The sequence below is a fragment of the Xenopus laevis genome, chromosome 1S, assembly GCF_017654675.1.
Source record: "Xenopus laevis strain J_2021 chromosome 1S, Xenopus_laevis_v10.1, whole genome shotgun sequence".
Lineage (NCBI taxonomy): Eukaryota > Metazoa > Chordata > Amphibia > Anura > Pipidae > Xenopus > Xenopus laevis.
This window is the reverse complement of record NC_054372.1, coordinates 82,343,760-82,361,008: the sequence shown is the minus strand read 5'-3', so window position 1 is coordinate 82,361,008 and position 17,249 is coordinate 82,343,760. Positions and strand designations below refer to the sequence as shown.

Here is a 17,249-nt window from a genome sequence, read left to right as displayed (position 1 = left end):
AACTTTGATGTTTGTGGTTTCACTGGTGGACTAAATGGGGGTAAGCTCCCCAGCCAACATTTTCTGTTTGTGCCTCTCTACTTCACATGCATTTGGGACATCACCATTTGTGTTTGAGACCATGCACCACGGTAATACATTCACTAAGGGTTCAGTGGAGCTCTAAACCATTTTGGTGTAGCATTGTAAATGAACCTTCTTGTGTCAGCTATAATGGGACATTTGTAATTTAGCTGTAAAAGTTTCTATGAAACAATTGGAATCTGTCATAATTTACAAACTAAAAAAAAATATCTGTTAACTTATTCCAATCCTTTAATTGAATTAAACCTATTTAAAACCTACTGCAGTCACTGAAGCTTTAAATACCCCACTGTAATTCAGAGTGCAGAAGGAGTTTTTTTAAAATTTTAGTTCCAGCATCATTCATAACTATAGCCATTGAGGCCCTTGTACAATATTTTCACCAGGAATCTGCACCCCATCATGTTTACTGATAATGAGGCAAACAGCAGTGATGGGTGAATTTCTCCCATATCGATTAGTGAAAGATTTGTGAATTTCCTGTGAAATTAGCAAAATGGTGAAAAACTAGAATTTTGACACCGGTGACAATTCTGACTCACATTTAAGTCAATGAGCGCCTATTAATTGTCGCCGGCATCAAAATATTTTTTTCACAGCAAATTCGCAAATTTATTTGCCGACGGCGAAACGTGGAAATTCGCCATGACTAGCAAACGGTACAAAACAGTGATAGGTAGCATTTGAGTCCTTACAGGAGTCTTGGGGGCCCCCAGGAGTTTAGTCACTGTTTAGATGCCCTAATGCATTTCAGAGTATATCAAGCCATTCCCTAGTGTTTTGCAGTTAGTAATTACAGTCAGACCTTTTTTAACATTAGTCATGTTCTCATGCTTGGAAAGCATGATCTCATGTTTTTTTTCTGTTACAGGTTAAAAAAACGGAATGATGTTTGTGTATCATTCATTTTTTTCAACCAATATAAATCAGCGATGCTAGACAGTTGTACCCCCTGCCATGAACTTCCAAGTGCTGCTTACAACAACCTGCTAGAGCCATCTCTCCTTTAGAAATACTAGGCATGCAAGTTCATCTACGAAATGTATATATCAAGACTGTTAGGTTCATTCCTTAAATACATCAGATATTTCATTCACACAAATTTCAATTGTCAATTTTACAGGAACATACTGTATGTTTTTAGAATCTTGGAAGAAACAGGAGTACATCTATGCATACAAGAGGAGAGAGAGCAGCCATGACTAGAAGTTATCAGTGCACCCCATTGCAAGTTTTGCAGAGGAATAAGGGCCTGGATGTTGATGCAAACCTAATTATTTTGCGAAGTGACTGTAATCTTCTATTTCATATATAAACAGCTACACAATGGTTCATCCAATGTTCGTCCCATATGTCACCTTCACACATCTAAATGTTGATGACTTGAATGAGGATAAGAATCAATCTCTATTGTTGTAAGGTGGTGCAAAATGACACTATTAACAGGTTGAAATGGGGTTATGTAATATAAGGTGCAAAGTTTGCTACAGCTCTTATAAGCTATAGCAATCAATCAATGGGTAGCATTTAAAAACAAACATTTCAAACAATACAATATTAAAAAGTCACATACCATAATTAATGTTCCATAAGGTGCTTTATATCAGGTTGAATTAAGACAATTATTTGTATTTAATACCTAATTCCTTCTCCTAACTTCCTTAGTTGAATGCTAAAGGTTTCAGTTTAACACCACTTTATACTATTTATTTTAGAAAGAAAAGAAAAGTGTGGTGTCAAAAAATCAAAAAAATTCAAAGGTGTTTTGAAAAAAACATTTTGATTTATTCAAAATTGGCATTACAAATGCAGAAGTTTTTTCATCTGGTTGTTTTAAAAGTTGGTTTAACAAAGGATAGCTAGTTTATTGCTCTCCCAATAAACAACTGTGTTTAATGCACAGCAGTTAGTATTTGCAAGCCAGAAACACAATATAATGTCAGAGCTGGATTGTGTTAATACAAAGGAAAACATTCAGCATTTCTTTGAACTGAATGTACACTGAATCCTTTAGGTGATAATGTCTACAATCCCCAAACCCTGCCCCCTCCCTCCCTTCTGTGCCCCCACTCCTCCTCTCTTCTTAAAGTTAACATTTTTGGATGAAGAATGTGGTTGGTTTGTACTTCTTTCTGCACAAACATGAAGACACTCCTCCTCAAACCAATTTGAGGGAAGCACTACCTTTTTTTGCCTCCCTCCCAAGGAACATCACTTTATTCCTTTCTTTTCTGTCCAGTCTCCACTAAACAAAAGAAGCTCTGGACACTTTGCAACTCTCCAGAACCATAAGGTATACACTTTGTTTATTCCATTTTCTTTTTCTTTATATTCAGGTCTGTGACTGCAAAGCCCCTTCATCTATTCTTGTAAAGTTGTTTTTCTAATATGTCACTGAATACTGATAGAGTTTCTGTTTTCACATTTATGTATTGAAGTCAGTTGTAGCAATCAAAATACCAGGAAACAATCCCATAAAATGTATTTCAGTGACTTTGAAATCTAATTTTGTCTGCATCCAGATGTTTTACTTGTAGGCAGTCATGAATGGATTTTTGTTATCAGTGCTATTCAGGCAGCTTTGGGCTGCAATAAACAATAGTATTTCTGCATCATATTCTCTTTCATTTGTAGGCAGCACGGTATTATAAAAGCATTACTGTTCTGTGAATGGTTTGAAGTTGCATGCTGGGCATGAAAAATTGTGTCTGTAGATAGAAAAGCTGCAGTATAGAAAATAGAAAGCACTGCAATCTGCAGAATGGACCATTCTTCAAGTTGGACCATTACTCTTTCACCGAATGTCTTCTAAAATTTTAGGATGACGTTTGACCAAGACAAAATATTCCACCCTGCTGTTAGACTTTTCTTTGTTAGTGAAAGTCAGATTTGTTCCCCCCACCTCTTGCAATCCTCTTTCCCAGCATGATCTGTGCTTTGCAGCTGGAAGAGGGAGGGTTTTGAATTACATTGCTGTACTGCTTTAGATTCATTTCCTTGATCACTAGATTTTGTTTGATTGGGTGGATGGATTTTTTCTTTAGATGTGAAATGTATTTTAAAACAGGTTTTGCTGGTGTACTTTAACACCAAGTTTCATTAAGGCTGCTTCTAGAATAAAAAGGATCACTGGAGCATTAGAACTTATAGAGAGTGCTACTGGCATATCCCATGCTCAAAATATATTCTCTGAGTCATATACAATATCTTACTAATCTTAATGATTAGACAGATAGCTCAGTGGCCTCTTTTATGTAAAAATACATTTCCAAAAAAGATTCCTGTTGCATAAGCTGGATATCCATAACTGTGTTATGTAGGAAATGCTATGTTTATTTAAATGAGAAATGTTATGCTCATAATTCTAATACAAAAAGGCAAAGCCTTTCCCAGATGCTGTCTCTGTCTTTAATGCATGTGATGACTTATGTAACTTCCCCCCCCCCCCACACTACTTTAGTAGTAAGAAAATAATGTGGTTAACCCAGTTTATTGTGTATCATTTCAGTTATGGCATTGATTTAAGAAAAAGATTTCATAACCTGTAATTCACCCAGAACATGGCAATTTAGAATTATGGCAGACCATGTAGATTTGAAAAAGTGACCTCTTTGTGTAATTATCTTTTCCCATTGGGGAACAAGTTAATGTTAGTGCAGTGTGGAGAAAATGGTCTAAAATGCAAAATGTGCATTTGTGTATTGTGTTGTATTTGTGAACAAAGTGGATTGTTTTGTTTACTAGGGTTAGTTAGGGTTTTACTTTTACTTATATTTTTTTTTACTAACAGTATTTTAAGGAATATATACATAGGCAGAATTAACAGTTTATAACACCATGGAGTTTGTGTCTATTTGTGCAAGAAATTTACCAATGTGAAACTGTTTTAAACATGGTAATGTGTGAGATCGTTGTTAGTTAAGCTGTCTTAAAATATGGTAAGGGCTTTTCCATGAAAACAGACATGTTGTAGAGCTCTTAAACTGAATTAAGTGACAGGTCTGCCATTTTAGATGATGCTTCATCCAAAGGTTGTTTCAATTTAGGCATAATTTTTTTGTATTTGGAACACAAATCAAGACTGAAAGCAATGTGTAATAAAAATTTTCAGCATCAGCAAATCTTTCACATGATATTTGACATTCTGTAATTTTGGTTCTATTTGAGTGACTTTTAATAATCATAGGGTGCTTTTATTCTGTTGCTTAATTTTAACTGAAAAGCTGCTGTCCATTGTTTAAACTTTTTGTCAAGGGTACTTTCATGTTTTTTTGCACCAGTGAATGCTTTAGAAGTTCCATAGATTTTTTCATGTTTATAAAACACAAGCATAAGCTTTAAGGGGCAGATTTATCAAAGGTCGAGGTGAATTTTTGAATGAAAAAAAAATAGAACTTCGAGCTATTTTTTGTGTACTTCGACTAGGAAATTTGAAAATTTGAATATGAAATTTATCTTGTACTGTCTCTTTAAAAATTCGACTTCGACCATTCGCCATCTAAAACCTGCCGAATTGCAGTTTTAGTCTATGGAGGACCTCCTAGAACCTATTTGGAGTCAATTGGTGGACTTTAAAAAAAACTTTGAATCTAATTCAGTCGAATGCGCTATTACTTCGATTCGTACGATTCGAATTCGACCGAAAACAGACCTATTCGATCGAAAACTGACCTATTCTATTAAAAACAATTTCCACTTAATTTTGGTTGGTCTTTTTGAAGTTTGAAGTTTTTTTCAATTCGAAATTCGATCCTTGATAAATATGCCCCTAAAGAGAACATTAATTGAGGATAAAAACTGTCAATATAATTCTAACATTTTGCACCAATAACTGAGGTATTTACATATCTGTGTGAATGCCCATATAATTCACACTTGAACTCTTGCAATAAATTTTTTTTTCCATTATGCAGCTAAAACTGTTTAACTCCTGATCAATCCTACCCCCAACACCGACCCACAGAAGAGTCAGGGTTCAGTTCAAGTTTTGCTAACATGGTGAACAGTGTACAGTCTGACCAGAGTCTGTTGACAGGGACATGTGTGCAAGGGGCTCAGGGTACATTAATGTAAACTGCCATTCTGTAAAGGATTCTTTGTACAGGCATTAAGCAATATAGCATATTGTTTGTGACAACTGTTGTTCAATGGCACCTCCCTAATAATCGTCCTAAATTTGCTGTATAAATTAAAATGGCATAACTCGTAGTTGTGGCTAATTATTTGACAGTGGTCCTCAAAAGGAGATAAAAATGTCCCTAATTTCCAGGAGAGTATTTTGTCTGTGGAAATGTCTTAACGTTTGACCAGCTACACATACTCCTATATAGCTTGCAGCAGAATTGAATTATGGCCTCAAAACCCTAAGAAGATTACACACTATTTTGCATAAATAGCTGTACAGAACTACATTATATCCCCATCCTGATGCCACACTAAGCTGTATAAACAGACACTAATGGATTCTTTAAGGCAAATAAAAGACATCCTGTTTGTCTGTGTCTCAAAAAGAGAAAAATTTAAACACCACTGCTGCTTGTATACATTGTACCTTGAATGTTTAGACTGGAAAACCCACAACTGCCTTGATGGATAATATAGGATTTTTATTATTTTTATAATATAGGATTTTTATTATTCTACAACAATCTGCAATTGGTCTTCATTTGATAAGAATGAGAGACACAAATAAAATGTAAGGTTTACATTATGTTTTTTGCTGCCAGGGTCTTACCACCAGTTAGCACAGTAGTATTTTCAGTTCCTCAGAAGGAGGAATACAAACGATTTGAAAACCATACAAAATGTAGAATTAGCATTCTAAAGCATACTAAAGGACCTATTTAACATGATAGAAAAACATCGCCTTTGATGTTGCCCATGGCAACAAATCAGTGATTATATTTAAACAGAAAGCAAAAGCAAAGATCTAGTTTGTCTCCACTGTTTCACAAAGCATGACAAATAGGCTGTTTAATGTTTGTTTAATGGAGAACTTACACTTTAATCATATATTGTTATTGTTACATTTGTATCATAAGGGTTTGTTTTTTTTTTTAAAAGCATTGGAATTAAGTGTTCAGTTAGTTTAGAATGTTGACTTTTATCTGTCTGCTTTAGTTGGTATTGTTGGTTAGTTCAGTAGACGTCTAATGCAGTAGAAAGTTAGAAAGAGTATATGTATTACAAGCAAGGTGACATGGTCTAAAGCAGTGATCACCTACCAGTGGCTAGTGAGCAACATGTTGCTCACCAACCTCTTAGATGTTGCTACCAATGTCCTCAAATCAGGTGCTTATTTTTTAATTACTGGCTTAGAGGCAAGCTTTGGTTGAATAAAAAATGGGTGTACTTCCAAACAGAGTACAAAATGGACAATCACAGCTTTTATTTTGCACCAACTAGGAACATATTTCATGCTTGCATTGCTCCCCAACTCTTTTTACATTTGAATGTAGCGAACAGGTAAAAAGGTTGGGGACCCCCTGTCTAAAGAAATATGTGTGGCCTATGGTTTTCAGTGGTTTTCAAGCTGTGGATGTTATCCCCCAGGGGGGTAAACTAAATAGATTTAGATTTGAGAAACATGCCTATTTGCTCTCCTACTGGAAACGAACACATATCATGGTTACATTTTTAGGGTAAACACTTAGGGGCAGATTTATCAGAATATGAGATTAGAGACAAACTCGCCACAGTAAAAGAATGAATAGAAAGTTGATGAGTTGGATGGTAAACTTTAATCTCACATTTTGATAATTCTGAAGGGAGCCACTGACCAAGAATTTTATCCAAAACAGAGTCTGGAACTGGAAAGGACAGGCAATCACTGTTCTGTAGAACTTTATGTTATGGTCAGTTGCCCTAAGTTTGAGACTACACAAGCTGTAGAGCTGCTATAAGTGTGTGGGCCAATGAACAAGACCCAGGTAAATGATGTCAAAAAGATAGGCAACACCATCAGGCATTGTGTAGTGCAGTATAATGCTGGCATAAAGAATTTTAATGTGTTTCAGCATCACAGCATTCCATTTGTGACTTTTGAAGATTGCACAAGGAATGTTGTTCTCCCCAACAGGTTTATTAAAGGAAAAGTATACCCCCAAAATGAATACTTGAGCAACAGAGGGTTTATATCATATTACATTGTATATTTAAGAATCTCATCAAACTGGAATATATATTTTAGTAAATATTGTACTTTTAGCTTGAGCCACCATTTTGTGATAGTCTGTTTGATCGCTCTGAGATCACCTGACCAGAAATACTGCAGCTCTATCTGTAACAGGAAGAAGTGCGGAAGCAAAAGACAGAACTGTCCTCATGTGACCTAACATGTATGGTTTGTTTGTATGCACCGTGAATCGTAGGATTCCAGGGGGTGGACCTTATTTCTTAAAATGGCAATTTTTCTATTTAGGATTACCCAATGACACATACAACAAAAAATAATATTATTATGAAAATGGTTTATTTAAATGAAGCAGGGTTTTTACACATGGGCTGCTTTATGCAATTTATTTTTACAGACACCTACATTGTTCAGGTGTATAGTTTTCCTTTAACACTTGCTCTTTTGTTGCAGTAATTGTGGTAATCTAAAGAGTACATCTGTAGACTACAATTGCATTCACACTTCCATCTGGCAACAAGAGTCTGATGGCACACATGGGCTATTTTCGGTTATCATATTTTGAGAAAATGTCTATTCAGTGCTTTAGAGCTCAACATTGCCAGTACCAATGATGTTTAAAATGGAAGGTGACAGTTTCAAGCCAACTCAAATATGGTGGTGGATATTATGCCCTATGTGTCACATGGAAGTTATTTGCAATCTGTTTTCCCGTCAACTTCAATTTATATTCTCAAAATGAGAAAGGCTGTTCCAGCCGAAACGTAATTTTTTTGTGCCCACATTAGAGACTTTTTTTTGTTTTCTTAAGACCTGTGAGTGCATCTTGATAGGACTATATTGATAAGTATATTTGGAGGATTGCACCCAGACATCTGTTCACCTAAATTTTTGTGCCATTATTCCTATATATATATATATATATATATATATATATATATATATATCACTCAGTATTTGCAAAATCAGTGAAAAAGTGTATTAAAAAAGCTCACAGCGTTACATCATACATGTCCTGTTATTCTGCCAGAATAACAGGACATGTATGATGTAACGCTGTGAGCTTTTTTAATACACTTTTTCACTGATTTTGCAAATACTGAGTGCTGCCTTCTTTCTTGCCTGGATACTTTGTATATGTTTGCGTGAAGGATTTGGAACTTCCCACTGAAGGCAGTGCACCGAGAACACGCTGGCAAGCTGTCTTCTAGTGAGTGCTGCTATATACTGGTATATAGCTGCTATATAATTGCTTTATATATATATATATATATATATATATATATATATATATATATATATATATATATATATATATATATATATATATATATATATATATATATATATATTTAGAGTACAAGCAACTGGACTAGTGCACACAGAGCACAATTCAATGCCTAGATGCAGGAACATTAAATCATAGTATCCAAACAGCAAGAGTCCACACTCATAGGTCTTGTGATGCAAAAAAATTGTATTTATTTCACCATTTTGGCTCTTAGACGTGAGCCTTCATATCTCTCTCTCTCTTCCCTTTACATTTACCACCTCAGCCAAAAGGATAACCCTGAATCAAGGGTATGTGGTGAGTCTGATGTGTGTGTTTTGTTGAGAATCCTAAATTCCATAGCTGTTTTCTATGTCACTGTTACAACAAATACTAACTTCAGATTTGTTTTCATCTCTTTAAAGGAGTGCCACATCACAGTAAATATCTATGCTTCGGGTTATTAGCTGTGACTAGTTCAACAGTGACAGGAGAAGTGGAAGAGCCTTTACAAAGAAGGGCAGGATTTCTCCAAACCTGCCATAATGGCGCTTATATGGCTGGCTAAATTCATGCTGGGATATACAGCATTATGGTATGTGGAACAAGCTCAGGGTCAGCTGGAGCAAGGAGATCTTCAAGTGGACAGGTTTGCAGGCCAAGAAGACAAACTTATTCCCCAAAGAGTACGGAGGAGGGGACAAGACACTCTGAGAGGGTATGCAACAAGTTTTGCTTTTAAACACAGGATCTGTATGCATTATGGAAATGCTCTTTGTGATCTGAAGATATTTTTCTGGTGCAGTCTTTTTAAATATCCATCATTAGTACAAAAGATTTTCTTTTCTTTTTGATCCATCTGCCAAATTGCCTTTGATTTAAAAATTCATAAGATTTTCAGTGTTATGGAGTCCTCCTGAAATTGTAACCCTTATAGATAGCACATAAAACAATGTGTGTTTTGTAGCCAGAAAAACACATACAACCCATTAGAATACAAGATGCAGGATAAAGAGTAATTTGTGTTTATTACATGATGATTAGAGTGTATGCTAATGCTACTGTATCTCTTTTCCAAGTTCATTAAAACATTCATCTTTTTAGCCTCATTAAGATAAATCGAACAATTTAATTCTCTCTGACATGCTTTATGATAAAAAACACACTTTAGGGTAGGACTACATGGACGTTTTCGGCGCGATCCGACGCGCTGCGACAAAACGCCTGTGACAAGTCACATGCAACCGAAATAAGGTAAGAGAAAGAAATGTTGGATGAAGTTGAATCGTTGATCCCACGAACACGACTGTCGGATGCAGATGCAGTTTTGTTGCAGCGCGTCGGATCGCTCCGAAAACGACCATGTAGTACTACCCATAGAATACCTTGTTTAATTTTTTTCTTAGATACGTTAGCATTGCAGAAAAAAACACATATTTTCTTATTTTTCCTTGTGTTTTTTTTCCCCTCAACATCTACAATAGGCACCATAGTGTATGCTTGTCCACAGTACACCAATATTAGAAATAAGACATTTATTTCATATGCCAGCATAGTTACAACTATTTTTGTATTGAATTCATTAGAATTTTCATTGAATCCATTACAGTTTTCTACTGCTATAACAACAAGTATCCTCAATTTTTTTTAAGTAAGTGAAAATGACTCATTCATGGTATTTAACCATTGAGGAAGGCTCAGTCAAAGAATAATAACAATTTACTGTTCTACTAAGAATACATTCATGAGGAAGTCACATTAATGGAGCATGATTTTCAAAAAACTTCTATTTTATGAGCATTGTCACCAGCATGGCTGTTGGATGTTATAATACTGTGCTGTATGTAGATATATATATTGTATGTGTATGGGCTGTTTTTTTTGTAAGTGGATGTTATACTTAGGAGTAAAATTGTCTAGACTATAATTTTCTAATAGTTCTCTTTCTTTAAGGGACACTGAGCAAAGTACTGTCTCACTTAAAGGATAACTATAAATGCCTTCTTATATATTTAAAAACTATTTCAAAGAATTTAATTGAGCCTTTTTTGACTACAAAGAGACTGCCCTCCTAAAAGAGCTAGAATTAGTGAGGTATTGTATAACACCTTCCATTTAACATTCTCAAGTTAAAAAATAATTTAAAAACAATTCATCACCTTTTCCAAAGGACAAAAGAAACCAATGAATCTTTCTAAGCACACTGTTAATATGAGTAACCCTGGGCAGTGTTTTCTTGAAGATGATGATTGCGTAGGACCAGGGCCGGACTGGGAGAAAAAAGCAGCCCGGGCAAAAAAAATCAAAGCAGCCCACATGTAAACACACAATGCTCTTGTACTCAGCTACACTTATATATTGGGTTAAAACTTGCATATTGGCGCGCACCTCGTAGGTCTATTCACCCTCTTGTGTATGCAGATAAAAATGATTCTCAAAATAACTGTGATATACTGCCATAGATGCTATAATTCATCAGCGCAGTTGCCTATATAAATAAATCAACGGCTTGAGGTGGGCGATTTTGGGTTGATCCAATTGTGGGCCCTAAGTACCCCCCAACCTCCCCCCCACCCCTTATAATTACACCACTGACAGGGGATAGGCAGAACTGAAATTGCTAACTGGAGAGTTGCTGAATAAAAAGTTAAATAACTCAAAAACTACAAATAACAAAAAAATAAAAACCAATTGCAAATTGTATCAGAATATCACTCTCTACACCATAGTAAAAGTTAACTCAAAAAGCATCTATACACTATCCCACAGGCCCAAAAGCTATACACACAGATAGCATATGATTTTTAGTAGACTTAAGGTATGAAAATCCAAATTATGTAATGATGGGTTATCCAGAAATCCCCAGGTTCCAAGCATTCTGTATAACAGGTCCTGTACCTGTATTGGAAGCTGCGTGCTGTAGTCTGTCGTAGCTCCGGTGGGCCCTGGTGAGACCGACTACAGTTTAACTACACAAAACAGAAGCAGCCCATTTCAGTAGTAAATGGAGTAGCCCTTTGGGCATTTGCCCCGATCAGACAGATTGCCAGTCTGGCAGTGAGTGTGAGGTTTTATGGATTTCACTTTAAAATAAATTAGAAGATAAGCACTAATATGCAGGCACTACTTATATATGCAGTATTGTGCAGCAATGCAGAATAACAGATGATGCACATATTTGTGCTGAAAATTAGATTTATAGGACAAATGTAATATAACGTTTTAATTAAAATAGTGAAAGCCAGAGTGTGCTGGTCATATGCAGTACCTGCAGGCACCAACCAGAAGGCAAGGTTTAGAGTGAGGGGGGGACCTTATGGTCTTTATCCTGCACAATCAACCTTCTTGATGAGGTAAATGGTTTCTAAACTAATCCTGCTGTTTGGTAGCAACTACATTAAAAATATATTTCAGAGGTTCTTTTTTGCTAGATTCTGTCATAAAATGAAACCCCTGTGAAGCATGTGGAATGGATTAGTGCTGCCCTTTGTACTGCTGCCTTTGCACAACCCCTCAACAGCAAGAGCAGGTTACATGTTTATATATATATATATATATACATATATATATATATATACACATATATATACATATATATATACACACATAGATATATATATATATATATATAAATATATATATATATATATATATATATATATATATATATATATATATATATATATATACATATATACATACATATAAATATATATATATATATATATATATATATATATATATATATATATATATATATATATATATATATACTAGGCAATATTTCTAGTGTAAAGAAAGAAAAAACACTGTAAAATGTTGTTTTTTTACATTATCAACGGATTTATTAATAGACAAATCAATCAATTGAAAAACTTCAAAATAAGCAGCAAACAGCAGTGAAGATTTCTGCTGGTACTTTCAGCAACTAATTGGATATCATCTGCCTACCTTCCCAGCTGCTTCATACTGACCAGGAAGGAGCCTGCCATGCCATTCATTACTCTCTGTCTCTCCACCTCCTCCCCCCAGCTTCTCGTTTCACAGAAACAGGGCGGAAACTCCCCAACCAGTCAGCTGGCCAATGAGAGGGGCGTGATCTTCCCCTTTCCCTGACTGATGGCCAATCATAGGAGGTGGGAGGAACACAAGGCTGCTCTATGGGGCAAATTCACTAAGCGCCGAAGCGCCGAACGCTAGCGTTAATTCGCTAGCGTTTGGCATTTTTCGTTACTGCGCAGATTCACTAACGAACGCTGGCGTAGTTTCGCTAGTGTTACTTCGCACCCTTACGCCAGGCGAATTTTCGCTAGCGATGTAACTACGCAAATTCACTAACTTGCGCAGTGTACTGAACGCTACCTTTTACGCTAGACTTCCTTCGCCACCTCAGACCTGGCGAAGCGCAATAGAGTAGATAGGGATTGTTTGAAAAAAAGTCAACATTTTTTCTAAGTCCCAAAAACGCTGGCGTGTTTTCTACATTATGGGTGATAGGCTGAAAAAGATCGAAAAAATTTTTGGGGCTCCCCTCCTTCCCCCCTACATTTCCTGACTCATGGCAACTTACCTAGACAGTGGGCACATGTGTAGGGCAAAATAAAAATTTTATTTGCTGATTTGAAGGTTTTCTAGGCATTTGTAGTGCTGATATGTATTCCTCCATTGAAATTTGAATTTCGCGCCGTATGCAAATTAGCCTTCGCTAGCGTAACTTCGCTTTACATAGCGAATCAACGCTAGCGCAACTTCGCAACCTTACGCTACCCCTGAGCGCAACTTCGGATTTTAGTGAATTTGCGGAGCGCTGGCGAAACTACGCCTGGCGAAGTGCGGCGAAGCGCGGCGAAGTTGCGCCTGGTGCAACTTTGCATCTTAGTGAATTTGCCCCTATGTGTTTGAGTGCGTGTGAAGCGAGAAGCAAAGGAGAGGCAATAATTGCCGTGCGTGCTGTAGTCTGTTGCATTAAACAATAGAAGCGGCCCATTTCAGCAGTAATTGGAGCGGCCCTTCGGGCATTTGTTACATTGCCAGTCCGGGCCTGCGTAGGACTAAATGCAATTTCCATTAAAAGTGTTCAAAATTGGTGCTTTCTTTTTCCTGAGGCATAAAAAGGATACTAGGCTAAACTCAAATAAGGTGTAATTGTGATCGGTTGACATTATTAGTATTTTGAATATGTGCAAGGCTTAACAATATAAAGGCTAAGGCAAACTTAACCTTTCATATTGATATATAATACTCAAAAAACATGAATATTTTGTTAATGATATCCTTATAAATAGTCCTTAATGATGTAATGAGTTATAATCAGTTCATAGTGATGTCATTTCTGTCACTTGACTTACTGAAACTTGTGTATTATAATAAAAAATGTACCCCCTATTGTAGGAGGATATTAGAAATCACCTCCATGGCTTACTGTATATAAAAGCACTAAGCTTTTGGCCTTATGGCTCACCATGGCCACAGTGGCTCATGGTGACATACTATTCTTATAATTCACAAATTAGGACATTTAAAATTTTTGCTGATGGAGTAGAGACTGTCTCATATTTAATATCTTGATTTTGATTCTTCTTCATTACATGATTTTGATTCTATGAATGGAAATCTCACTGGCAGAAAACAGCTTAATTGCTTTTAAGCCATTCTGTGCTATGTTGTGGCAAATAACAGAAAAGAATAGTCAGGAATACACTGAGGCGGGAAAATAGTCAAAACGTTACGGTTGGTCTGAATGGCAAACAAACTGACATTTTTAGTGACAAATAGATGGAACTCTTTAGTGAAAGGTAAGTAAGTGTAAATATATCTGCCACTCACATATAATTGTTTAGGAGGGCCAAAACCTTCCCTTTAGGCTTAAAATACCAGCAGTAGCGGTAACAGAAAACTGTTTTATGTCACAATATTATTGAAATTGCCTATGAAATATTTCCAATGCACAAACCAGTCCAAGAACAGCTAGTAAAAGATGTAAATCAATGCTATTTCATAAATATGAATACATAAACTAAAGTTAAAAACAGATTAAACTAATAGTAGTAAAAAATTAAGAGTTGAGGCTAAAAGAATTTGAGAATTTGTTAAACCGACTTAAATAGATTTTTTGTATCATGCAAAATGTGTATATACATAATGATTGTAATATCATATACAGCAACGTAAATAGAGGGGGGCACCCGGAACCGGCGGAATTCATGACGCGCAAGCTGCCGGGGGGGCCCTGAGGGGGTGCGGGCCCTGGCCCAATCACAGCCCCTGCTCCCCCGGTAGTTACGCCACTGGTCATATACATTACATTATTAATTAATACATTATTCTGAACTGAAGCAAGTTATTTGCATTTCAGATTTTGAGTTTTAACATCTTCATAATAGATTTTACTTGCTGTAGTACAATATGCTGCTTGTGTTTATAACTTAATACAATCAGCACTGACCTTAGAATACAGTATGTGTATATTTAGTACACCATCAATATTCTCTTGATTAATTTGGTTGTTAACATCACAGGATACTAGAAAGCTGGAGAAGACTTTGTGAAGATGGCTAGATATAGTGAATTGGAACTCAATATAAATATATTGAGTTCCAATTCACTATATCTAGCCATCTTTATCTTGTCTGATGTGGCTAATCCCTGGTGCATATTCAGATTTCATGGAACAGATTTCATTTTGAGGAATGCTATTTTTATTAATCCAGCTAGCCTGTATAAACCTGTGTATCTTTAGAATGACAACAAAGATGTACTGTATTATCTGCCCCAATAAAGACACTGATTACCCTACACCCCCTTTTTGTGTGTGTTTGTTAATTAAAAACCCTTATAAGTTAATCTTTTAAGAATAATGTAAAAAGAGCATTGATTTTTAAAACATAGAGGCACACATACTGCTGAGTTAACAAGCTGAGAGATACAGCTCAGTTATTGTAAAGAGTTTGTAATAAATAGGAAAATGTAATAAAGTAATTGTAAAAAGCTATAATAAAGCATTCATTTTCATTGCTACCTCATATGGTCCGTTGAAGATTGGTTACAAGTTGAAATTACCCTATGTTTGCAGTTTAAAAATGTCTTGGCTTTACACTGTTGCTGAAAAGGCTGGCCTTAATTACATTACATCTTGTATCTAATGTATTTACTAACAACAAGTCATTGGCTGATTTCATCCATTCTATCGCCACGGAACTACATAAAGAGCAACCTTTGCAAATTATTGAATGTTCCTTTATTAATGTGTTTCCTCTATCACTTTCCACCTATGTTTTTTATGCATATTAAATTATTTTAATATAAAATCTCATAAATTGTGCTTATCTGAGATCCCAACCATGAATGATTCATGTGCAAGATATACTGAACATTACCAAGCAAACATTTTGTATTGAATTGTACTGAAATGAAGCTCTTGTTAAAGGGAACAGTAAGAGTGAGATTTACAGTACACAAGCTGATTTAATATGGTAATTATTAAAGAACACTAGCAAAAATAAATTACACTTTTCTATTTACTTTACAAAGCTAGTGTGCCCCAATTCTCCTTTTGTCTGGTATTTTTTTAATTCTATTTCACCTTCCCTAAAATGCCTCAAACTGGGAGACTATATTATCTCCTGTATAAAATGCCAATTCTGTTATGAAATCCCCTCCCAGTCTGCCTGTCTCTGACCCCAACAGAAATGAATGGGGGTAGTGGAGTGAGAGTAGTGACAGACAAACCTCCATAAGATGGACAAAATGACCTCCCCCGTTCAGAAACTGCCCCTCAAAAAGCCTAAATAATAATTTCTGTTACTTTTAAATATTTTATACTTTGTAGAAATGGTCCTGACTTTTCAAAGTGCAGACTAAGTAAATGTTTTATGCAGATGCTTTTTAATTGCAGTCTAAAGATTTCTTTCTCATGTAAATAAGAGGTTCAATCATGTTTGACAAATATAAAATTAATGTTCCTTTTTGCCCAGAAATGTGTACAGTTGTTATTCAACAATTTTTTTGTTTCTTATATGTAATACTAATAGTAATTTAAAATGCTACAAGAATGTAATACTGTCAGCATTTATTTGAATTGCATTTTTGCATTTTTTTCTATACCTGTAAGTTTGAGGTATATTTGATCATGCCAAGTACCTGTACATTATTCTGTACTATGCTTTGCTACTCAAGGCCCCAGAGCTTCATTATGCTTTGAAGTAAGTGAACAAGCCTGGGCAATATTAACATCCATGCCCAGAAGCAATGTAAGAAGACTACTAGATACAGCTGTTCAGTACTGCCTTGTAATTTTCAGTTTATTAAGAAGGCATAAATTACGTAAGTCTCTTTTATTATTTGATATGACAACAAAACTTGTAAAGATGAGGCTTAAGTATTGCCTTGCTTGATTTTTTACATTTGGTTGTAGACTCAAATAATTTTTGCTATAATTTCAGATTATTGGGAACATATTATTTTTAAAATGTGTATTATATATGAGTATAGTTATATAGATAAAAAGATTAACAGGAGACGGTTATAAAGCAAAGATCATAGTGACACAACTTAGGCTAGCAATAAATTCCTTAACACAAGTAGGAACTTCAATGATAAGTAGGGGCACATTTACTTAGCTCGAGTGAAGGAATAGAATAAAAAATACTTCAAATTTCAAAATATTTTTATGGCTACTTCGACCATCGAATGGGCTACTTCGACCTTCGACTATGACTTTGAATCGAACGATTCGAACTAAAAATCTTTTGACTATTCGACCAT

General features: G+C 35.5%; 1 protein-coding gene across 3 annotated transcripts in view; it reads left to right on the top strand.

Annotated features, from left to right (window-relative positions):
• Positions 1-2,204: 2,204 nt before the first annotated feature.
• fbn3.S (fibrillin 3 S homeolog) overlaps positions 2,205-17,249 on the top strand; it is a 141,534-nt gene continuing 126,489 nt past the window's right edge. For all 3 annotated transcript variants that reach the window (XM_041579836.1, XM_041579837.1, XM_041579835.1), the window contains exons 1-2: positions 2,205-2,377; positions 8,912-9,204. In XM_041579836.1, the coding sequence (XP_041435770.1) occupies positions 9,032-9,204 (173 nt within the window). In that variant the 5' untranslated portion in view covers positions 2,205-2,377; positions 8,912-9,031. The remainder of the gene's footprint in view (positions 2,378-8,911; positions 9,205-17,249) is intronic.